General features: G+C 43.6%; 1 protein-coding gene across 1 annotated transcript in view; it reads right to left on the reverse strand.

Moving 5' to 3' along the window:
• Nucleotides 1-25918, reverse strand: part of SLC27A6 (solute carrier family 27 member 6) — a 63046-nt gene that overhangs the window by 13688 nt on the left and 23440 nt on the right. The window contains 5 exon segments of the mRNA XM_030567853.1: nucleotides 691-781; nucleotides 16285-16352; nucleotides 16355-16442; nucleotides 16445-16472; nucleotides 19822-19829. Of these exon segments, the coding sequence (XP_030423713.1) occupies nucleotides 691-781; nucleotides 16285-16352; nucleotides 16355-16442; nucleotides 16445-16472; nucleotides 19822-19829 (283 nt within the window).

The following is a 25918-nucleotide window of genomic DNA, read 5'->3' on the forward strand; positions in this document are numbered from 1 at the left end:
GCGCGGTTTGCTCTCGCGTTCCCGAACCACCTGCAAACCGCAGGAACCGCTCAACGAGAGCAAGGGAAGGAGACCTGCTTGCTTCGGGGGGGGAGACGCGCAACGAGAGCAAGCGGGGAAGGATACCTGCTTGATTACCAGAGGCTTCCTCAGGTATGCTGGGATACCTGCTTATTCCACGGAGGTCAAGAAAAGCGCTGGTAAGTGTCTATACTTGATTACCAGCGCTGGATCACCAGCGCTGGATCCTCTACACCCGAGACAAAACGGGAGTACGGCCAGCGCTGCAAACAGGGAGTTGCAGCGCTGGTGGTGCCCTGCAGATGTGTACACCTCCTAAGTTGCAGCGCTGTAACTCCCTCACCAGCGCTGCAACTTTCTGATGTAGACAAGCCCTTAGAAAGGTTTTCATTCTGATAAATTTTGAAATTTCAAGCAGAAAGGAAAGTCTATCTTTTCCCTATTTGTGTTTTTGTCCTTAGGCAGTCTACCATTAAAAGATTGTGCTTCTAAAGCCTCACATGCTTAAAAATGTCATTAAACCTACTGATTTTGTACGCACACATTGTTATACATTATTATTAGCTGATGTTGGCGCTTTATCATTTGTAACACAATAACAGTTCATTTTTTAAAAAAAACCTGTAAGTTTTTATAGGCTGGATGTATCCTGTTATAATGAATGCTTACCTTTCTTAACCTTCTCACACCAACCATGCCTATTTCTAATTGGTTCATCTTTTTTAAAATCATACTTGATTAAGTCAAAAGGGGAAAAAAGCTGAAAAGAGAAGAGAACAGATGGACCATCAGTTATTTATAAACACAGCGACATCTGGTGGTAGCAAAAGTAAGCAACAAAACAATTTTATGTACAGCATTCAAATCTTTTTTACCTACATGTAGAAACCAGTTTTATGTAAATACAAAATGCACAAGATAAACTCATACTATTCACTGAAGAAAAGCAACATCTGATTTTAATAACCCTGTAACATTAAAAATATCTCTGGACACATATGTAATCTCACTTATTTTCATACAGCACCTTGTGGCAAAACTGTGGCCCCTATATACCATTGGAGCAGTGTACCAGAATCTGCACCAGGATGTCATAATAATAGAATCAGATCTGCAACTTTAGCTATAGTATTTGTTAGCAGAGCCTGCTACAAAAACTACTCCCGGGACCAGATCCTTAATTGGTGTAAATCAGTGTAGTTCCATTTATTTCAATGGAGTTATGCCAATTTATTCCAGATGAGGATCTGGCCCGCAGTTTTTAGCATTGCTTGCTAGTGAGAATGCTTGAAGTTGTATATTGTGGAAGTATCATGAAGAGCAGATTAAACTGTCAGAAAAGGACTGTAGATGAACCAAAAGCAGCATTCCTTGGGATGCTAACAACTTTCACGCTCACTCAGCACTACAGTATGGCTCTTAGGAAAAGCCGCATTTTGGTAAAGCTGTACAGCTGCACTACCTGAACAAGAAGACTGGGTGCATTCTACTTCCCTAAACATCAACAAGCAGGGGAGCATTCCCACTACTATACTTTTTTTTTGGACGCCGACTTCTCCCTGCTGGGCACCAGCCTGCTCAGTGGGCTTGACGTCCTCCTTTTGGATACTGTGCATTGCTGAGAGCATAGGGACAGAACTTTCTATACTCCTACCCAGTCACAGACATTGCTATTCCAACCTGACCCCCTATGGGCGGCACAACAGAGTTGAAGCTAGGGTGAAAGGCTTCTTGCACCCTCTTGCATAGGACTAGACAGAATCTGGCCCTGGTGCAGGGACTGGGCCCCATATTCTTGCCAACATTAAAAACCAGGTACTTTTTCTCACTGAATACTCAGGGAACCTGATTCTCTTTACACTAAGGGCTTTTTTTCCAAATTTATGCCTGGGCTGCACCAGTGTAGCACTTTAGTAAGATGCTCCTTTGCCATGATTATCCCACCTCCCCAAAGGGCTGTAAACATGTCGGGCTGTAACTCTCTAAGTACCAAAACCACTGTCTACACGGGAGAATTTTCACACCCTGAACAACAGATATACCAATATAGATCTGTTGTCTAGACCTGGCCTAAGAGCCCTTTGCAAGTGGTGTAAAGCGGTTTTCATGTAAATGATATCTAGAACCAGAATCTTTGTCATCGTATGGGCGGAGTGCACTTCTTATCAGATATTCACTTATCCTTCTGTGCATTCAGCTAGCCTGCTTCCTGACTCTCCTCATTTTCTTTCTCCTAAAGAAGTGCATCAGTAGTTCTTGTAAAAGTAGGACTAACAAATGATTTCTGGAAATCTTTGCAGGATAAGTATTGACAGGACCAGTGTGGGAGAAAACAATTATAAATATATATTTTAATCACACAGCACCTTTTTTCACCAGCAAGAAATACAATGTAATTAGGGACTGAGATTAGGAAAATGTCTCACGTAATGGATAAGATGCTAAAACATAAAATGCTCATTTGCCTTCAATTAATTTGGCTGAATAGTATAATGATTTATCATCCATTAACCTGATCACATCACTATTCATTTGTTGTCACTGATGCCTGAATTTTTATAGCAACCACTAATTAGCACAGGGGACAATTTAGAAAGAATCAAGTCTATGGTAGTTGGATGCTGGTGTGGAAGAAGGGAAAGAACTGACAAGGATTTGTAGGGGATCTTAATGCATGTCAGTCTGTTAGCAAGAGTTAGGCCAGCTGTAACCCTAATGACGTGAGATTTGTAGAAGCAAGGATAGTGTGAGGCGAGTAGGAAAGAACTGTGTGAGAAGTTATCACGACCTTGCGCTGATCATCAAATACGTAGATTGGCGCCCAGAACTGAGGAAAATAAGATAGCAGGATAGCCCATGTATAAACAAAATGCAGCTGTTGCTCATTATTGTCTGTAACAAAGGGTATAAATGCTTGCTGTAATTGTTTACCTGTTGAGAGACCTGTCCGGGACTGGGGCAACCCAGTGTCCTAAGGCACTCCCTACCTCTATTGCAATTGCTGGAGAAATAATAAAGTATTTGATTTTGCTGCACCCAAACAAAAAGCGAGAACTGAGTTTTTCTCTGACAATTTGGGGGCTCGTCCGGGATGGCAACACCTACTGAGACGCAGGCAGCTGCTATGGATCATTCCCCTTCGAACCCCATGGGGTCACAAGAGAGGTATGAGACCTTTTGAAATCTCTATTGGGGTGTTGTCGGAGGACTGTCCGTGGGCCTTCTGTCTCTGTTGGGCTCATGCCATCTGAACTTATTGACTGTGCAGCAAGATCAGATGCAAAGTGGTATTGGGGAAAGGCCCCAATAAGGTTAGTTTATAGCAGTACCGGTAAACTGCTGGGTTGGCCAACAAGGTAATGCATAGGTAAATGCATTAGGTAATGCACAGTGAAATGCATTAGGTATGCACCGGTGCTGAGGGGTTTTTACCACCTCAAGAGGGGTTGTTATACCGCCTCATGGTATTGGGTCCAGGCATAAGGTACAGATGCATCGTGGTATTTGGAAATAAAGGCCTTGGGGGGGGGGGTGTACACCAGTGTGAGTGACTGTTACCGGGACTGGGGCGACCCAGTGTCCTAGAGCACTCCCTCCCTCTATTGCAATTGCTGGAGAAATAATAAAGTATTTGATTTTGCTGCACCCAAACAAAAAGCGAGAACTGAGTTTTTCTCCAACACTGGATTAGTGAATGCAGCTGCACACTGTGCACACCTTTTGTAATATGAAATTGAATGATACTGTAACTTAGTTATAAACAGTACTTTTTGTATTAGATATATTGAAAATGCTTTATAATGTAAAGGCTAGATTTTGGTAGCAAAGCAACTGACTGCACATGATAATTCAATTGTCATTAGGCACTCAAGTACAACCTTGTTTGCGCAATCTGTTTCATTGACAAAGGAAATGTTGAGATTACCTGATTTCCCTGACCAAAGATGCATCTTTGGATCTCACTGCGACCCAGAGCATGAAGCAAAAGAACCTTTGTTTTAAACACCTGGTCTAAAGAAGAGTACCTCTAACAGTACACTACTGTGTATCAGCCCAATGATCTAAAGACTGGACACGTGAACTGAGATTTACTGAACATACTCATCAGCATCTGTAATACCATAAGTCTGTCTACGTGCAAGCTGCTTTCCTTCTGCATTAAAGTTTGTGAATTGGAGTCGCCTTGGCATAGCAGGTGGTGCTGCATCATACTGCTGCAGTTACAGACCTAAATCTGTTTCATCTTGACTATTCCAAATTATGGGGAAAGAAGGGATGTAGACAAACATTACTGTATTATTCTACACAATGTAATGCAGTGGATCATTCATCTAATTTTAACTTTTTTACTGGATAAATAAATAATTATACAACACATGAACCTTTCAACCAGCTGAAGTGCAATCTGACCATACTCTGTATCACCACTGCCCTGTGATTATGTTGCTTTAATGTTATTTATCTACTTAAAAGTACTTAAATGGCCAAATTACCATAGTATCTGAGCACCTCACAATCTTTAATGCATTTATCTTCACAATGCTCCTGTGAGGTAGGGAAGTGCTATTATCCCCATCTATAAAATGGTGATCTGAGGCACAGAGAGGCCAAGTGATTTTCCCACAGTCAAATAGACAGCCTGGGGCTGAGCAAGAAATTGAACCTGGGTCTTCTAGGTGCTGTGCTAATACCCTAACTGCAGGACCATCTTTTTTTCTAGCTAACAGTATCATCATAATGTCACACCGCAGCTCTTTTAAAATACAATATTTCAATTCAAATATGTTTTAAAAATTGTTTTAAAATTATTATATTTTAAACTCACAATGGACCAGTAAAAATATGTATCAGCTTTTGCCTTTGGTTTGGTTTGTCAGCCAGAAATTTTACAGGTAATCTACTGTTGAATGGCAGATGTTTATAAAACAAACTGCTACATGTATACACTTGTCTACATAGGAAAATAGCCAAGAATAGCTATTCCACACAAGTTCCCAGTGTGAACACTTGTTCCTCCCTAAGGCTGCATCTCCACTATGAACTAGGGGTGTGATTCCCAGCTCACTTACACATACTCGTGCTAGGTCGATGAGAGTTAGGGTATGGCTACACTTACAGTTGTACAGCGCTGGGAGTTACAGCTGTCTTCGTACAGCTGTGTAGGGAAAGCACTGCAGTGTGGCCACACTGACAGCTACCAGCGCTGCAGTGTGGCCACATTTTCAGCATTTGCAGCGCTGTTGGGAGTGGTGCATTGTGGGCAGCTATCCCACAGAGCACCTCGTCCCATTTTGGCGCTGTGGGTTGTGGAAAGGGGACGGAAGGGTGCGGGTCATTCCACTTCCTGTCCCAACGCCCCGTGTGCATCACTATACATTCCAGCAGTTTGGCGCCATTGTCAGTCTGCAGAGCGAGTTCTGTTAGGAATGGAGCCCGAGCTGCTGAGGACTTTGCTGATGAATGTCGCCAGCACATCATGTTTGGCAGTTAAGCTATTCCTTCAGCTCCAAAGTGACAGTGAGGAGTCTGACGATGACATCGATTTGCCTGACGCACGTGACAATAAATTGCTTGTGGCAGTAACGGACGTGCTCAGCACCGTGGAACGCCACCTTTGGGCTCGGGAAACGAGTGGTGGGATCACATCGTCCTGCAAGTCTGGGATGACAAGCAGTGGCTGCAGAACTTTCGGATGAGAAAAGCCACTTTCATGGGACTGTGTGCTGAGCTTGCCCCCACCCTGCGGCGCAAGGACACGAGATTGATAGCTGCCCTGTCACTGGAGAAGCAGGTGACTATTGCAATCTGGAAGATGGCAACTCCAGACAGCTACCGATCGGTCATGAACCAGTTTGGAGTGGGAAAGTCGACCGTTGGAATAGTGTTGATGCACGTTTGCAGGACCATTAATCGCATCCTGCTAAGAAGAACCGTGACTCAGGGGAACGTGCAGGACATTCTGGATGGCTTTGCACAAATTGGTTTCCCTAGCTGTGGAGGGGTGACAGATGGGACACATATTCCTATTCTGGCACCACCCCACCTGGCTTCCGAGTACATTAATTGGAAGGGGTATTTCTCTGTGGTCCTCCAAGCGCTTGTGGATCACCGTGGGCATTTCATTGACATTTACACAGGATGGCCTGGAAAGGTGCATGATGCACACATCTTTCAGAACAGTGGCCTGTTCAGGAAGCTGCAGGCCGGGACTTTTTCCCCCAGACCGCAAGATCACAGTAGGGGATGTCAAAATGCCCATTGTGATCCCTGGAGACCTCGCTTACCCGTTAATGCCATGGCTCATGAAACCGTATACAGGGAAGCTTGACAGGAGCAAGGACCGGTTCGACTACAGGCTGAGCCAGTGCAGAATGACTGTGGAGTGTGCTTTTGGCCATTTAAAAGGGCGCTGGAGATGTCTTTATGGGAAGCTAGACTTGGGGGAAAGCAGCATCCCTACGGTTATATCCGCGTGCTGTACCCTCCATAATATTTGTGAAGGGAAGGGTGAAACATTCAGTGAGGAATGGACCTCCGAGGTTCAACACCTGGAGGCTGAATTTGCACAGCCAGAGAGCAGGGCTACTAGAGAGGCCCAGCACAGGACTACAAGGATTAGGGATGCCTTAAGGGAGCAATTTGAGGCTGAAAGCCAACAGTAATATTTGGTGCCTTGCACGGGAGTGAAGTGCAGTGGTTACAATGATTTGCAGTGCCTGTTTTTCCCTTGAGGTACAGTATGTTTCACTTTCTGCAATAATAAAAACGTTTTAAAAGCCAAGAAATCATTTATTCAAAATACAGTACATAAAAGGGCAGGGGGGTAGGGTGCTGAACTGTACAGTCAGAGGTTTGAATATGTCCTGCCTGGAGTGCTGTGCAATGCCTGCTGCACTTCAGAATTAATATGCTGCATGGTGATGGGGGTTGAGTGCATAGGGTAAGGGTCATAGTTCTCAGGGCTGGTAGGTGAACGTACAGGTGTTGGGGGCAGCTGGTGGTGGTAAGAACCAGGATGCTGGAGAAGGGGGTTTTGAGCAAGCAGTGGAGCACAAGGGAGAGAGCTTTGGGATGGGGGGGGGTAGCACGGTAGTGATCTGCCTGCAGGCTACGAGTGACTGCATACAGTCCGTTTGGCACGCCAGGAGGCTTATCAGCTGCTTTGTGCTTTTCTTGGTAGCCAATTCCTTTCTCCTGCTTTGTGTTTCCCTCCACTGATGCATTTTCTCTCTCCAGACCTGCAGCCTCTTATTCTCTCTGACATACTGATTAATAACTGCTTTCACCAAATCTTCTTTGCTTTTCCTTGGTTTCCTCCTCAAGTTCTGTAGTCTTTCAGCAGGCTGTGATAGGGCCGGAGGATTCAAGGACACTTAAAAAAAACAGAAATAGAAACATTTAATACAGAGCCTGCATTGTTTATAATCACAGTGAAGGAGTTTGTAGACTATTTGTAGCATCATTTACACATAGCAAAAATAGCACAGAGAGGCCACAGCAGCGAAGACATGGTGAGTAATGGGGAATGAGTGATTAATGAAGCCATGTTGCTGCTGCGGCTCACCTGGGAAGGGGAGCTGCTTGAGTCAGGGCTCACTGGGGTTTCTGTGCATTGGGGAAAGCAGAGAGCAGTTAGGGGGAAAGTGCACTGACCACCACACCCACATTTGCCACAGCAGTTACTCCTGGAAGCCATGTTTCTGCCGCGGCTCACCTGGGAAAGGGAGCTGCTTGAGTCAGGGCTCACTGGGGTTTCTGTGCATTGGGGAAAGCAGAGAGCAGCTGGGGGAGACCTGCACTGAACACTATCCCTACATTTTCCACAGGATTTTATCCCGCCAGATATCTCGCTGCTGCGGGTTACCGGGGAAGAGCGGAAGGGTCTTCTACAGCAATGTGGATTCCGCCGTGGTCCCTATGCAGCTTGCTTGTGTGCAGCAATGGTCCCCCCACCCCTCACGGCACAGTGGCGCAGACGCGTTAGCCTGACTGGGACAAGGACCACAGTGGCTCTCCCTATAAACTTGCGCAAGTGCATTGCCCACGCTCTGGCTGAAACTTTTGAAGAGATTACTGAGGCCGATTACCGCGATGTGATAGACCACATCAATGGGCTATTCCACATCTAGGCATGCATGCAGGCAGCCATAACCCCCACCCTCATCTCCCAAAACATTTCCATCCTGAAAATAAAATCTGCTTACCAGGAACCCGCTCCTCTGTTTCTTCTTCACCAAAAAGTTCCAGCTGCTGCAACTGGCTACCTTCCTCCTGGCTTGAGAAGAGCTCCTAGCTGCATGCCTCCTGGGACTCCGGGTTGTCTCCCACCACCTCAGTAGCTTCACTCTCGATTTCTTCTACACCATCTCCCTCCCCCTCCTCTCCCTGCTCTGAACTGTCCATCGTGGTCCTCGGATTGGCAGTGGGGTCACCCCCAAGTATCGCATCCAGCTCCTTGTAAAAACGGCAAGTTGGGGGCAGCACCTGAGCGGCGGTTTCCCTCACGGGCTTTGCAATAGGCACTCCGCAGCTTTTTTCTTTAACCCTGCACTGCACCGCGTCCCGTTCATGGCCCCTTTGCAGCATGGACTTTGATATCTGGCCATAGGTATCATAATTTCTATGGCTGGAGCGCAGCTGTGACTGCACTGCTTCCTCACCCCAAACACCGATGAGGTCCTGCAGCTCACAAGTGTTCCACGCTGGGGCTTGTTTGGGGCGTGGATGCATGGTCAGTGATTGATTGATTGATTGATTGCACTCCACACCTGGCTGAGCAAACAGGAAGGGGATTTTTAAAATTCCCGGGGCATTTAAAGGGCGGGTCACCTGAACCCAGGGCAGTGGAGTGCGAAACGATGAGCAGAGCGGCTGAAAAGCTATGCTGGGATACCTCCTAATACCCTGGAGGCCAATAAAAGTGCTTTTGCTGGCCACACTTGATGAGCAGCGCTGCATCACCAGCACTGAAATCGTTACACCCCAAGCAGACCAGGTGTACAGCCAGCGCTGCAGCCAGGGAGTTGCTGTGCTGGCTGTGCTTTGCAAGTGTGGACACTGAGTAAGTTGCAGTGCTGTAACCCCATCACCAGCACTGCAACTCTCAAGTGTAGTCAAGCCCTTAGTGTGAATATAAATAGTACTTGTAGCCACGATAGCATAGGGAGCATCAGCGGAGGCACAGCTTAGCCATGCCAAGTACAATCTCACCTGAAACTATGCCATCGCTGCCTGTGCTACCATGGCTAGACTATTATTTATATTTATGCTAGCTTGATGAATGTGTGTACATAAGTTGAGAATCACACTTCTATCTCACAGTGTACACATAGTCTAAATTGTGCTTTCGTGTGGTTTAGGTTAATCCACTTTGGAAGTAGATTGAGCTAAACTGCAGAAAGACCCTCTTTGTGTGGAGTAAGTGTGTCCACATGAGGAACTATGTATTTTTAATTCACACCCTAATTTTATTTTGCAATAGCTTTCCTTGTATACAAGCCCTAAGATTCAGGATCTACCATCCAAACAAATTCAAAGACTTAAATAATTTCCTTTCCTAGCACAATAGCTTCATACATTAACTATGTTTCATAAGTACAAGGTCTTACCTATGATGAACTCTGAACCATGTATGAAAATAGAGTCTGGACACTATTTAACCCTGTTTTGGCTAAATTGTTTCCCTTCATAATTTGGCTAGCCATAACAGGACCAACTATTTAAAAAAAAAAAAAAAAGCTTTGCAAAAAACATCTGGTACTAACCCCAGAAAATACTGGTACAGTAAAATATCTTGGAATATAGTGGCAGTATTAGAGCATGCTTGTCAAAAGCTATGTGAATAACTTCACTATCAAAAGAGCAGCAGTGTTATTAATTTTCAGATATGTTTTAATCTTTGCTGAACAAGCAAAAATCATAGGAGTTGCTAGTAACACTGTTGATAAACACATTAAGAATTTGTGTGTTAATATTAATTTCCAGAAGCTTATATCTGCTTTAGCTAAAACTTTACATGAAGTTTCGTTTTCATGTTAAAAAGTACCTGTTCTGTTATTTTAAAATTTAAGACTATGAACAAAAAACAAACTCCACTAGAATTGGGTCAGTCCTGAGATTCTTTGTTCTGTGAAAGAAAGGTAATAAGCTTCAACAAAATGCTAAAATGTTTTTGATTGATTGCCACAGTCAAGCTTTCCATCAGATTAAAAGGTTAAAATAGCACCTGATTCTGTCATCCATTCTCATGTAGAGTAGTGCCTTATCATGCAAGCTGTTCCATTGATTTCTACAGAACAACAAACCAAGGTATTACACAGCATGAGTACTGGAGAAAGATTCAGGCCCTTACAATTTTTTTTTAACTAAAATACTGGCAAAAAATGTTACATGCAAAGTTCTGAATACAAGTTTTTAGAAGCTGATTTTTAGGTAGGTAGTAATTTGTACTCCGTTACCACTTTTTATAACTTCTTATGCATCACACAAATAATATATGCATAAAAGGTCTGAAGCTGCTCTGTGCATTCCTGTTCAGAGGCCTCTGCAAATTTTGTTTCCTTAGCAGATGTAGGCTCCCATTTTCTATTGCATTAATTCTATTCACATGAGGCATATAAACATCTTGTTTTTTGAAAAAGCTGTTCATGCAGATGGACTGAGTAACTGTACCTTCAAACATGTCAGCAGGATCCATTGTACCTAGAGATTACACAGTGCAAATAAACTAAATTATTCCTAGACAAGAGCACCAATTTCCAGTCAGAATCTCACATTCAGTGGCTCTTCGGATGCATGAACACTACTACAGCATTCTCCTTTTTCTTCACACAACTGAAATATAATAAAGTACAATTTGGCTGACAGAAGATCATTTTCTGGTTTCTGGCATGTATCTGTCACATTACCTATAATTTGGCAAATGGAACAATCACACATTAGTCTTTGCCTCCTTGCTTTAGGAGAAGGCAGTTAGTGACAAAAAATTCGCTTTCATCTTCGGAGCCTGAACCAGTCTTATCAGCTTTAGTATCTTTAGATTCTGTTCCACACTCATCACCTCAATGTACAAATATAGGAACTGCCATACTGAATCAGACTGGTGAACCCTATACAGTAGTTCAGTATACTGCCTGATGTTGGCCAGTCCCAGCTGCATCAGAAGAAGATGCAAGGGTTGAATAGGGATCTTGCCACCTTTCAGGTGAATGCCCTAGCCACCGGGCTATGGGATATTCTGATGTGGGGCTCCCTCATTTTCGCCTGTTGAAGCTGTTGTACTTTGAATTTTTTTAATTATTTATCCATTGACATTCAGTATCACCACACCCCACGTTTCTTTGTGAATCTAAGCCCTTAATCCAGGTTTATTTTCTGGTGAAGAAAGAGTTTGAGCAGTATTTTAAAAAGACATTATAAACTAATTTAGACTAATTGCAGAGTGGCCATTTCCTGTTCATGAGAGGTCTTACTTCTTTACATATTCATTTTTGGGAAACGGTGAGGGAAGAAGATTTCACAGTTAGTTATCAAAGTAGATAGCTACTTTGATAGGGCACAGTAATGCTAACTGGTTAGAATTTACAGCAGAAATGTCTGTAGACCTTCACTATCCAGTTACAAAAATAAATAAATCAAATTAAAAGAATTTTTAAAACTTCTTAGTCTACAGTTGCTAATTCAAGTCATATGACCTAAACCACAGAGGAGAACAAACAAGCACCTTTATTGTATATTCATGAAAAAGTTATCAATCTTCCTTTCTGGGTATATAAACAGTACCATTTTTATCAATGTATGAAACAAAATAAAACAACATTCCACACCTTCCATGGTTTAAGACATAGGGGGAAGGCGGGGCGGAAGGCCACAGAGGGAGATATAACAACTCTGGGCCTGATCCTGAACCTACCAAAGATTATAGATGAAATTTTCAAATGCACCAAAGTGACTTAGGAACACAAATCTCACTCTAAATCAATGCGATTTATGCTGCTAAATATTTAGTTGCTTTTTAAAATTCCATACTATGGGTGTGCTGCTCTTGATTTCAAGAAGAGCAGGATTGGGCCTCAATAATAGCACAAGATTAAATTGGCTGTCTAGTGAGGTAGAACTTCTGAAGAAGACACCTATTACTTAATTATCTAAACCTTGGATGCACTTTTCTTAGAGACAACCTCTCCAGCCATTTAAAGGAATGGTGTTAATAGGATCCACAGGAAGAGTCCATCTACTATAGTTTTCTAACTCGGAGATGGCTGTTGTGACATAGGTCTTCAGGGATGGTGAAGGAAGGGGTTTCCAAAAACTAAAACTACAAACAAGAACTCAATGAGAGTGGAATAATCCCTCATGCCAATATAAAGAACACTCCACCTTCTCCCCTACTGAGCTGTATGGAAAGTCTTACAGAATTATTACAAAAGGATAATCTTTCTGTAGAGTATTTAGTGATGGAATTTTATCCCTTCTATAGAATATCTATCCAGGATGGTTCAAAAAACTAGATACAAATGATCTCATTTTCTATAAATTCTGTAGGGGTTTAAAGTAAATTGTATAAAATCCTATGGGTTTCATCTCTATACAAAGTCCTAACAGTTAATAAAGGGAAACAGGAAGGACTAACCCTTCAGTACACATCTTGCAGTTTTTACTTGTTTTCATTACTCAAGTCTGCTTTAAAATGTATTGACTTTAACAATCAAAAGTTAAATATTAAATTACAGCCATCTGTGGTGTAATTGATACAACTTCAACTCAGTTGACCTTAACTTCAAATGAATTTATTCAGACTTTAAAGAGGTAGTAATAGCAATAAACAGGTCTGTCCAGATTTAGAAGCTTCTCAAATATCACTTAGCCTCACAAAAGACACTTGTTTAAGCGGTTTGCATACAACTTTCAAACTGAGATGACTACACTCTTCATAATTTCACTGCTTGCCACCACACAAAACACCCAAAGAATGGGAACAGACCAACACGAAAGTAAGATGTGGTAAGAATCATGCTGATAGTACTCCAGGAGCCCAGGTCAGCCAAAACATTAAATGTGCTATCAACATGATCAGCAGCAGACTGTCTCAGGAGCTACCCTTAGGTTCCAAACCAATTCATAACAGTTCACTTAGATGAACTCTTTTTAAAAAAAATATCTGAACTATTTACCTGGATAACTTTTTTTTGGCAGTTTCTCTCCATATACTATAGCTACTGATTACCATACAGTGTGTAGAAAATTTGTTGCACTAGGCCATTACCTTATGGACCATGGGATTTTAACAAATCTTTAAAGGCCTAATGAATTCTGGTATCTCACCTTTGTTGCAATATCCTTCTGTAAAGCAGTTTAGGTTCTATAAAAAGTCACCCAGGAGTTCACCTTCCAGGCCTGCCTATACTAGAGATGTTTTTATCAAAATATCCCACCTCACCAAGCCTGGTTAAGCTCCACTGTTTTTAACAATGTTAAGCTTAGTACAGAATAGCTGTGTGCCACTAGGCTTGTGAACATAGTGCAGAGTTCAAAAGATCCACCGAAATTGAAGTTTTCAGGGTCCTTTTAAAATGGGGTTGGGAAGCCCTGTGTATGGGTTGGATGATCAAGTTCTACATTGACCTCAGTATACTACTGTAAAGGCACTCTCCACCTACTTCCCTAACTGTTTTCTCACCTCCCATTTTGTGGGGAAGGGATGATACAGGTGACGTGAGTGACCCTCCCTCATCCCACCAACACATTTTACTATCTAGCTGAATGAAATGCCAACACATGCACCATGCAGGTAACGGTTAAAAGTCAATTAGATTTATCTTTCCAGTTTTAACCTAAGTAACAAAACAATGTTACAGACTCAGGGATTTGACTTTTGCCATGTGACAGGGTATTAAATTTTGGTAACTTTGACGTGGTCATGTGACTGGGGCAGGAAATATTTCTTAGCATTCCTATATATCGGATGAGGGCAACCTTTCAGAAGTGGTGTGCACAGTCTTCATTTATTCACTCTAATTTAAGGTTTCGCGTGCCAGTAATACATTTTAATATTTTTAGAAGGCCTCTTTCTATAGGTCTGTAATATATAAACTAAACTATTATTGTATGTAAAGTAAATAAGGTTTTTAAAATGTTTAAGAAGCATCATTTAAAATTAATTAAATGCCGAGCCCCCCGGACTGGTGGCCAGGACCCAGGCAGTGTGAGTGCCACTGAAATCAACTCATATGCTACCTTTGGCACGTGTGCCATAGGTTGCTACCCCTGCTGTATATCATATCCTTGTTCCAGTCAAGCTAGTATATTAGTTGTCCTTTTTATCTTTAAATTAAGAAGTATGGAAAACAACAACGTTAAAATGGTCACACTGATTTAGTCATGCATTACTGTAAATTTCATTGCCTATCACGTTACCCATAATCAATATATTTTAGACAATATAGTAGTAATCTTATTATTACTCTGATTTATTATTTTAAGCTGAATATTTGCACATTAGTGTATGATAAGTGTATTCTTTGAAACCCTAGCCCTGAACATTACTATCCTACTAACTCCATGTAGAACTGTATTCTTAATCGTGCAGTCTCTAAACCAAGGGCTTCTACCTATGCACTACTCCAGTGCAGGGCCGCCCGGAGGCAGCGGGGGCAAGTGGGGCCAGTGGAGAGTTTTTTCAGGGTCCCTGAAGAGGGGTCCTTCATTCGCTCCGGGGGCCCGGAAAACTCTCATAGGACCCCGGGCCCCCAGAGCTTCTTCTGCTCCTGGTCTTCGCCGGCGGTAGAGTCCTTCACTCTGTGGCAGAAGGACCCCCCGCTGCTGAATTACCGCCGACGCAGGACCCGCCGCCGAAGTGCAGCCGGGTCTTCAGCAGTAATACAGTGGCAGGGGGCCCTTCCGTTCCGGGACCCCACCGCCAAAGTGCCCCGAAGGCCTGCGGCGGGACCCATCACTGCCCAAATTACCGCCAAAGACCGGACTGCTCCTTGCGGCGGGTCCCTCTTCGGCGGTAATTCGGCGGCGGAGAGCCCCTGGTAGCGGGTCTTCGGGGCACTTCAGCGGCAGGGTCCTGGAGTGGAAAGACCCTCCGCCAGTGACTTACCACAGAAGCGGAGGCTCCCCATCGCCAAAGACCCCAGGTCCCCGGAATCCTCTGGGCGGCCCTGCTCCAGTGTTGCCATCTCTCATGATTTTATCAAGTCTAATGATCTTCAGTGTTTTTCATAGTGCCCACGTGTTGAAATCAGATTGCATTGAAAATTCCAGCTTTCATTACAAAAAAAGTTGAGTCCTCATGGTTGTGGAAAGCTTCAAAAACATGAAGAAAGTGCATCGTAAAGTCTCAGAAAATAGAAATGTATTGTTTTTAAAATAATCTCTGGATTTTTAAGCCATCTCATTATTTTGAAAGCTTGGGGTTGGCAGTACTGCAGGCACCCCCAGGAAGCCATGCTGCCTGTAGATATTGTTCTTCTGTTGTTGAGTAGTTGAAGCCATACAGTGGATACAGCAGAAAGGAGTTCCAGGCAGAATATCCCTGGGTCTAGAGAGGATAACACTGGAGGGGAGAGTACTTGATGTCAGCTCTGCCCCAGCAAACAAAGGTTTGAAGACTGGGACGTAGATGGACTAGAGGCATACGAGTGTCTACAGACTCCTGATGAGCAGAAAGAACATGCAGGAGAGCAGTGGTTCCCCATTTCTCAGTTTTGAGGTCATCTGCTCTGATTTGCTCCCCTGCTCCATTTCCTAGAGTCTAGTTTTTTTAAATCAAATCCTTAAAAAGGCAAGAAGCCTGTAATATATATTTATCATTAAATCAGGTATACACTCCCCCGTCCCCTCTATCTTATACATATATTTCTGCTTATAAATCAGTGACGCATATTAAATAATTCTAATCTAGTCTCTTGCCTAGTAACAAAGATTTTGGAATGCAGAACTGAACAGAACTTTCTTGAAACTTTCAGGATGGTGGAGTTTCACTCCGTTTAGATCTTGTCTATTCTAGGAAATATTTAAGGCGAAAAAATCCCACTGGTGCTTGCCATTAGCACAGGTGGGAGCACTATATACAGATGATTTTGGCAGCATTGAACACTGTCAGGCAAACCTGCAGTAACTAGATCAGAAGACTTAGAACTTGATTCTGCATCCTCAACTCCCACTGATTTTAGGCCTCACTTCTTCTGATCTAGTTACTGAATTAAGAATCACATTTATCCCCAACCCTCCTTCTCAAATAAAATATTGAATACTTACCCTTATAAAGAAATTAGTACGTCCCACAGATCCAATTTTCCCGGTGTGGTTCATGAAACAAATGTTCCTTCAGTAGCCCCATAAAACTCACACATCTTGATGGCACCAAATCGGCCTAGAAATTCTCTCCATACATCACTCCTTACTCCATTTCCAATTCTGCCAAGCGAACTTGGTGATCTTTTCTCCTTCTTTCTATTAAAGAGAAATTTAAAGAACATTTTAAAGAATAAAATATTGTAATGGGTGTGTTTGTAGCAGATACTACAGAAAAAATGTACAAGCTTACAGACATCCAACAGAAAGCACAAGAAAAACTAAAGAAGTTAAAGTAAATTACAGTGCATTTCTAATGTTACGAACTGTATCTAAGCTACAGCTGTAGTTCAGCAAACACCGAATCAGTGTTATAAATATATGCATGTAAATTGACAGCAACAGTTAAAATGTTGCTTAAATTAATATTAAAGAAAGGATGCTTGGGTAGAGATATGAATATATGCAGGTTTTAGAAAATTAACCTATTGTTCTTCTTTCTAGAATACTTTAAATTAAAAATTGATGTTTGGAGAGGTTAGTAAAATGAATAGGGAAAAGCTGGAATTGTTTCTTTAACAGATTTATCTCAGGAGAGGTTACCAGTACCTCCTGGTCCTTTCAAATGCCAATATAACTTTCATGAAGTCTGCTTGCATCTCAAGCAATTACAGTAACTCCTCACTTAACGTTGTAGTTATGTTCCTGAAAATGTGACTTTAAGCAAAACGATGTTAAGCGAATCCCAATTTCCCCATAAGAATTAATGTAAATGAGGGGGTTAGGTTCCAGGGAATTTTTTTTTTTTCACCAGATGAAAGACTATATTTTTATATACATATAGATAGCTATACATACACCACACACACACAAAGTTTTAAACAAACAATTAATACTTGTACACAGTAATGACGATTGTGAAGCTTGGTTGACGTGGAGGAGGTCAGAAGGTGAGATATTTCCCAGGAATGCCTTACTGCTAAATGAACTAGCAATTGGCTGAGCCCTCAAGGTTAACTCTCACAGTCTACAAAGTAACAGAAGGGAGGGAGGGAAGGAAGAGAGAGAAAGAGATGTGCATTTCCCCTTTAAGTACACTGCCTTGTTAATTAGATCAGCTTGCTGAGGCCACAGCTGCTGCCAGCAAAACCCTGTCGTGTGTCCGCCCTGCTCTATGGAAGATGGGGTAAGCAAGATGCAGGAGCAGGGGGGAAGGGGACATCCTGATATTAGCCCCTGTCTTCCTCCTCTCTCTCCCCTCCCCCCCGCACAGTAAGCAGGAGTCTCCTGGAGCAGCTCCAAGGCAGAGGGCAAGAGCAGCACATGGCAGTAGGGGAGGGACAGCTGCAACTGCTAGCCTGCTGGGTAGTTGCTGCACAGGGCACTTGGGGAGCAGGGAGCTGATGGGGGAGCTGATGGTCCACCCTGGTTCCAAGCCGCCACCAGCTAGCTCAATGGGCTGCTCTTCCTGCAAGCAGTGGACAAAGCAGGCAGCTGCCAAATGATATTAGAAGGGAGCATTGCACAACTTTAAACAAGCATGTTCCCTAATTGATCAACAATGTAACGACAAAACAATGGTAACAGGGATGACTTTAAGTGAGGATTTACTGTACAAATTATAAGCATTCCTATCCTGATTAGAGCATCTGATCCATCTCCTATAGTACCATCAATATTAAGACTTGCAACTACGGCTGTTGATTATTCGCAGTTAACTCATGCAATTAACTAAAAAAAATGAATCTTGATTAATCGCAGTTTAATCACACTGTTCAACAATAGAATACCAATTGAAATGTATTAAATATTTTGAATGTTTTTCTACATTTTCATATATTGTATTGTGCTGTAACTGAAATCAGTGTATATTATTTGATTACAAATATTCATGCTGTAAAAATGATAAACAAAAAAGTGTTTTTCAGTTCACCTCATACAGGTAATGTAGTGCAATCCTTTGCCAAGAACGTGCAACTTACAAATGTAGATTTTATTTTGTTACATAACTGCACTCAAAAATATAATAATTTAAAACTTCAGCGCGTAGGCTATTAGCCAGGATGGAGAGGGGTGGTGTCCCTAGCCTCTTTTTGCCAGAAACTGGGAATGGGCGACAGGGAATGGATCACTTGATGATTACCCGTTCTGTTGATTCCCTCTGGGGCACCTGGCATTGGCCACTGTTGGAAGACAGGATACTGGGCCCATAGGCGGCGGGTTATATGGGCTCGAGGTGCCTGGGCTCCAGGAATATTTAGAGCTGGGTGCCCTGCTCCAGCAAGATTTGGAGCTGGGTCTCTCCCCCGGCCCTGCCTGGATCGGGCCCTGGCCCCAGCCCGGCCCTGGCCCCCGCGGGTCTCCCCCCACCATCCCGCCCCGCCGTGTCCCTGCCTGGAGCGGGTCCCGGTCTCCCCCTTCCACCCCTCCCCCTGTGTCCCCCCTCCACCACATCCTTGCCTGCTCGCAGATCGGCTCCCAGCAGAACTGCTGTCTGCTGCCCCAGGGTCCTAGCGCCTGCCATCCACTAATGGCAAGGCAGGCTGCCTTTACCCTGCTCTTCTGCCCTAGCTCTGAGCCTCTCCAACGCCCCAAACCCTCATCCTCAGCCCCAACCCTCATCCCCCTGCACCCTAATCCTCATCCCCAGCCAGAGCCCTCATCCCTCTGCACCCTAATCCTCATCCCCAGCCATAGCCCTCATCCCCCCGCACCCTAATCCTCATCCCAGCCAGAGCCCTCATCCCCCCGCACCCTAATCCTCATCCCCAGCCAGAGGCCCTCATCCCCCCGCACCCTAATCCTCATCCCCAGCCACAGCCCCTCATCCCCCCGCAACCCTAATCCTCATCCCCAGCCACAGCCCTCATCCTCCCATACTCTAATCCTCATCCCCAGACAGAGTCCTCATCCCTCCCACACCCTAATCCTCATCCCAGCCAGAGCCCTCATCCCCCGCACCCTAATCCTCATCCCCAGCCAGAGCCCTCATCCTCCCGTACCCCTAATCCTCATCCCCAGACACAGCCTCATCCTCCCGTACCCTAATCCTCATACCCCCAGACACAGCCCTCATCCTCCCATACCCTATCCTCATCCCCAGACACAGCCCTCATCCTCCCATACTCTAATCCTCATCCCAGACAGAGTCCTCATCCCTCCCACACCCTGATCCTCATCCCCAGCCAGAGCCCTCATCCCCTTGCACCCTACTCCTCATTCCCAGAGCCCTCATCCCCCTGCACCGTAACCCTCATCCTCATCCCCAGCCAGAGCCCCTCATCCCCCTGCACCCTGATCCTCATCCCCACCAGAGCCCTCATCCCCCCCGCACCCTAATCCTCAGATCCAGCCAGAGCCCTCATCTCCCTGCACCCTAATCCTCAGTCCCAGCCAGAGCCCTCATCCCCCCACACTCTGATCCTCATCTCCCACCAGAGCCCTCATCCCCCGGCACCCTGAGCCTCTGCTCTAGCTCTGAGACCCCCCCGCATCATGAACCCTTCATCCTCAGCCCCCAACCCTCATTCCCCTGCAGCCTGATCCTCTGCCCCGGCGTGCACCACCTCCCTCTTCCTACACCCCCACCCAAGCCTGCACCCAAACTCCGTCCCAAAGCCTGCATCCCTCACCCCCTCCTGCACACCCACCCCCTGCTCCAGCCCGGAGCCTGCACCCAGCACCCCAAACTCCCTCCCAGAGCCTGCATCCCTAAACCCCTTCCTACACCTCCACCACCAGCCCGGAGCCTGCACCTGTCATCCTTCCTACACCCCCACCAACCAGCCCGAGCCTGCACCCCAACTCCGTCCCAAAGCCTGCAGCCCTCACCCCCTCCTGCACACCCCACCCCGTGCCCGAGCCCGGGCCTGCACCCAGCACCCAAACTCCTTCCCACAGCCTGCACCCCTCCTGCACCCTAATCCCCAGCCCAGGACCTGCACCCCAGACTTCCCCCATGAAACTCCGCCCAGAGCCTTAGGCAGGTGGAGGCAGCGTTTTGTGGGGGTGGAGTTGGGGGGGGGCGGGTTCCGGGGCACCACCAAAATTTCTACAAAACTTGCTCCCATGACTGGGCCAGATGGACCTTTGGGTCTGACCCAGTATGGCTATTCTTATGTTCTTCAAGTACACTGAGTCCTACTTCTTGTTCAGCTAATCACTAAGAAAACAAGTTTGTTTACATTTACAGGAAATAATGCTGCCCTTTTCTTATTTACAATGTCACCTGAAAGTGAGAACAGGCATTTGCTTTCCACTTTTGTAGCTGGCATTGCCAGGTATTTACATGCCAGATCCGCTTAACATCCGTAATCCACTTCATGCTTCAGCCACCATACCAGAAGACATGCTTCCATGCTGATGATGCTCATCAAAAAAGAATGCATTAATTAAATTTGTGACTTAACTCCTTGGGAGAGAATTGTCCCCTGTTTTGTTTTACCCACATTCTGCCATATATTTCATGTTATAGCAGTCTCGGATGATAACCCACTAGGTTGTTCATTTTAAGAATGTTTTCACTGCAGATTTCACAAACACAAAGAAGGTACCAATATGAGATTTCTAAGGATAGCTACAGCACTCAACCCAAGGTTTAAGAATCTGAAGTGCCTTTCAAAATCTGAGAGGGACAAGGTATGGAACATGCTTTCGGAAGTCTTAAAGAGCAACACTCCAATGTGGAAAATACAGAACCCGAACTACCAAAAGAGAAAATCAACCTTCTGGTGGTGGCATTTAACATAGATAATGAAAATGAACATGGATCAGTCCACGCTGCTCTGGATTGTTATCGAGCAGAACCCATCATCAGCAGGGATGCATGTCCTCTGGAATAGTGGTTGAAGCATAAAGGGACATGAATGTTTACTACATCTGGCATGTAAATATCTTGCAACTCTGGCTACAACAGTGCCATACAGATGCCTGTTCTCATTTTCAGGTGACACTGTAAACAAGAAGCGGGCAGCATTATCTCCTGTAAATTAAACAAACTTGTTTGTCTGAGTGATTTACTGAACAAGAAGTAGGAAGGAGTGGACTTGCAGGCTCTAAAATTTTACAGTGTTTTATTTTTGAATGCAGGGATTTTTGTACATAATTCTACATTTGTAAGTTCAGCTTTCATGATAAAGACAGTGCACTACATTACAGTGCAAGTAAAAAATATAAATAAAAAATAAATAGAGCACTGTACACTTTGTATTGTGTTGTAATTGAAATCAATATATTTGACAATGTAGAAGGCATCCAAAAATATTTAAATAGTATTCTATTATTGTTTAATCACACAATTAATCATGATTTTTTAATTGTTTGACAGCCCTACTTGCAACCTTTTTTTATTTTTTAAATCTCAACATTTTGTTCAATGTTACTTGGATTACTTTAGCCTCCTTGTTCACTACAATCTCTAGTACTGCTAGCTCTTGTGATTTTATCATGAAAAATCACAATAATAGGCATTTCTCTTAAAGCACCAGATTCTGGATTCAGCTGATTACATGAGAATCTCAGCTTTCCTTTAGAAAAAAATTTCAAGTGATTATGGTTGCAGAGAAAAGCTAGGAAATGTAATCCAACTGTATTCCAAAGGCTCAAACAATAGAAGGCAATTAAAAAGAACCCAACTTGTTTTATTTTTGAAAATCTCATAATTTTAAAAGCTGAACTTATTTTCTGAATGCTTGGGCTTGGCAATACTGAATCCTCATAAGTGAGGTGAGAGCATGAATTAAATATAGGATTTTATGAAAGACAGCTATCAAGTACATAGTACTGTCTATCTGCTAATAAGTCTAGAGTGAAATTGCAACAATATTAGTCATACAAAGAATGTATTGGAGACTTGGGGTATATCTACCCTGGAATAAAAGACCTGTGGCATGGCTGTGACTGGCCTGGGTCAGCTGACTCAGGGTTGGGGAGCTCAGGCTACAGAGCTAAATCCTGCTGCGTAGACATTCAGGCTTGGGCTGGAGTCTGAGCTTTGGACCCTCCCTCTTTGTTTATCATTAAACAAACTTTTACTTGATTTCACTATAAACATATCTAAGTGCTCTATGTTACATGGAGCAGTGATCCCTGGTAGATCTACTAAACTATGGTGTATTTTTTATTTTTATTTTTTGGAAGCAGCAAATCCCTCATCCACACTGCTGGGTGCCAGCAAGGGAGTCATTGTGAGCACAGGAGAGATCAAGCTCCTGGCCCTCAGTTTCAGTGCAAGCCTGACCATGGCTTGGAGCATCCAGTTCAGGAAAAGTCTAACTTTGCCTCATGGCCCTGAGCTGAAGCATGCTCAGTTGCTCTGTAGGGATGATGCCTGTGGAGTCTGGTCAGCACTAGAAGCTGTGAGAGGCTTGAGCATGTTCAGTGAGAAGAGTTGTCTTAGATTTTAGCTGCTAAACCAAAGTAGTGTCTAAGCATGTGCAAACTGCAATTTTTTTTCCAAAGACTTATAAATTCATCAAATTTAGGCACATTTTCATGGGTAGAGCAAAAGGTCAGACTCCACCTAAATTTCAACTCACTGCTTCAAAGCATGAGAGCCCTACTACTGTTCAAAGAAAAGGTCACCAAAATTTATTTTTTTTAACATGGGTCAAACAATGTATTCCCTCCCCAGCTTGATTTTGGAAATGGTTGGAGTATTTTGGCTGAAATTAAAGTCAGGCTGAGGCAGACATATGGCATGTAAAATTTCAGCCCCCACAGTTGAAGTTTGGCCATGTTATAAGCAATTGAAAATAAGATCTTATAATGGGAAGTGTAAGACCACCTTAATCATACCAGCCTCACCTCTAATACAATTTATAGACAAATCAAAATCTAATGCTTTGCTACATTCTCAATAAGTGATGAACTGGGGTCAGACAACACTACTAACATTGGCTGCTTTAGAAAACAGCGAGGCAAGTTCAAGCTCTTGCCATGCATGTTACATGGAACTCCATTGTTAGACCTCAGAACACTTTGGTGGAGAAAATGAGTATTTCAGTACACATTTCAAGTAAACTCTGAATTCCTTTTTGAACTGTGGAAATTATATTCCACTGTGTGTGTCAAAAGTGCACATTTTTCTTCTCTCCCCTCCCCACTTTAAGAATGGATAACTTACCATGAAGGAAGAGCAATGTCTTTATTAGTTTTGGGAACCCCACTTCAATGAACTAGAAATGAATCCACATTTTGTACATGTTGGCATCTCTTACCATGCAAGTATCTAAAGCATCCATCATCCTGTTACAATCCCTGTTCCATTAATCTGTTTTAGTCTGCTTTTACCACATCCATGTTTTTACCTTCCCCTACTGCTCTGTGACCGCACTGCTGTAAGAATTATATAACCACCATTTCTATAAAGTCACATACAACTTTGCTCTTTTCATACCTCTGCAGCTCTGTGATCTTGTTTCAACATGTGATGCGTTATTGAGCATGATGGTGCTGATGGAGGGTGTTACCAGCAACAACAGTGTCTAAATACAGCAGTGATGCAATGAGTGCCTGACTTTGTCAAATTTGGATGTCATATCACATAGCATAAACTTTCATACATTTGAGAGATGCAATGAGGTTTTACATGTATTTTAAATTTACCAAATACTGAAGAGCTTGTGACTACCAATATACTTTGGGAGAAAAAGTGTTTAAATGCCATCTTGAAATTCAGTGGAAAAGCTTTGTGATTAATTTTGCTTCTAGAAAACTGTTCACCCTCTGAATGCTATAAAATTGAAGTAGGCAAGTCAATTTGATTTAAAGTAGCAACTATTTTAAAATTAGTTATTTTTCTTTCAGTTTCATTGCTACACTGAAATTAATGTGTCAGTTGCTGAGCTACAGTTACCCCTTGCTGAGGTCATCGATTTTTGTCATTCCAATGTAAAGAATTCTGGTAACACCCCACTGAAAAAACAAAGAACTCCTTTCACTGAGATCATTTTCAACAATGAACAGAAGAGAGAGAGAGGAAAAAAAAGTGTACATAGATTGAATGGCTCATTCATAAGCCAAGGGAAATTGAAGCTCTTTAGAGATCAAGTTAGATACAGGTAACTGTTTGTCCCTGAAAAGTATAAATGGAAAAAACAAATTTGTTGATGGTATGCTGAAGAACAATTCCACACAAGGGACCAGGCTCTGTTCTTATTTCCACCAGGAAAATCCAGTATCAGTAATAGAATCAGTGGACTCGATCCTCAGCCTCATTATGGCTGCTCTGCACTGCTCCAATACGAAGTGGCCCTAAACTCAGTGCATCTAGGCCCCAGAGGATCTCTCCTGCATAGGCAGATTCTCAGAAGGAGAAGAAACACAGATACTGCTGGGGATCTGGTCCAATGTCTCTTCGGCCAAGTCTACACTTACCAATAGACTGGCACTGCTGCAACAAGTATTGATTTAGCAGGTCTGACACGCTAAATCGATGGGAGAGCACTCTCCCATCAATCTGTGTACTCCATCTCCCTGAAAACCATAAAAGAAGTTGATGGGAGATGCTCTCCCATTGACACAGCACAGCACAGCCACCACGGTAAGTGGATCTAACAACATCAAGTTCAGTTACGTTATTCACATAACTGAAGTTGCATAATTAGATCGATTTACCGCAGTGGTGTAGACCAGCCCTTTGTGGCTGCAACTTTAATACCATCAATAGTACAAGACAAGGCTACTAGATTTCAGGAAATGTTTTTCTGTAGTATCTAGCAATTCCTGCAAAGGCACAAAGGAGTCACATGAGGTATCAAAGCCCAGTGCTGGACAATGACCTTTCCTAAAAGTGGGGTCTGTCCTAAAAGCAATCCATTCAACCATCCCTGCAGTCTAGCTCCACACACTTCAATTAGATTTCATTGTTACAAGTTACAAGGCTTGTAATTTAGTCAAGTGCATGATGGTGACAATAACCCATTAAGGGAGGACTCTCTATGCCACAAAAGCTTCCTGGAGACATTCTGTGGGCATGGAGTGCAGGTGGAGCAACTGGAGAACTCCTGCATGCTAATGAGTTGACTTCATGTCAGCACTGAATGGGCCAGAGTAGCAGGAAATGTTGGATTGAGGTAGGCATAGGCCACTGAATCCACACTCACAGATCCAATGGGTGGGAGCTCCTGATCAGAGAGAGTGGAGGGGCAAAAGGTGTTAGTCCTGTTTACAGAAGGAAATAGCTGGCCATAGATGGTTTGTGCTACAATCCCACAATATGGTCCAGCACAGGGGCGTTTTTCTTTCCACCCTCTCTTTTGCCAACCGATGGAGGGCCAGACTAAATAGCACCTCCTCCATTTGTTAAACTTCTGAATACCTTACAGCACCCTGAGCCTGGTACCCCAGGCAGTGACCTGGGTTGCCTGACCCTAAATCTGGCCCTGAACTCATGTACAGGTTTCCAGAATTTTATGGGAGTTTCCAGAATTCCACCACATACAGACAAACATACACCAACCCTTGGGACTAATCTTCAACTGGTGTAAACCATCATAGTTCCAAAAATCTAGACTGAAGTCAATCCGGATCTTCAAATGCTATAAATCAGTGTATTTGGCCTCTTCAATTTCATCTAAATATTTTCAATTAAAATATC

Source organism: Gopherus evgoodei, chromosome 6, assembly GCF_007399415.2.
Source record: "Gopherus evgoodei ecotype Sinaloan lineage chromosome 6, rGopEvg1_v1.p, whole genome shotgun sequence".
In the NCBI taxonomy this organism is placed as follows: domain Eukaryota; kingdom Metazoa; phylum Chordata; order Testudines; family Testudinidae; genus Gopherus; species Gopherus evgoodei.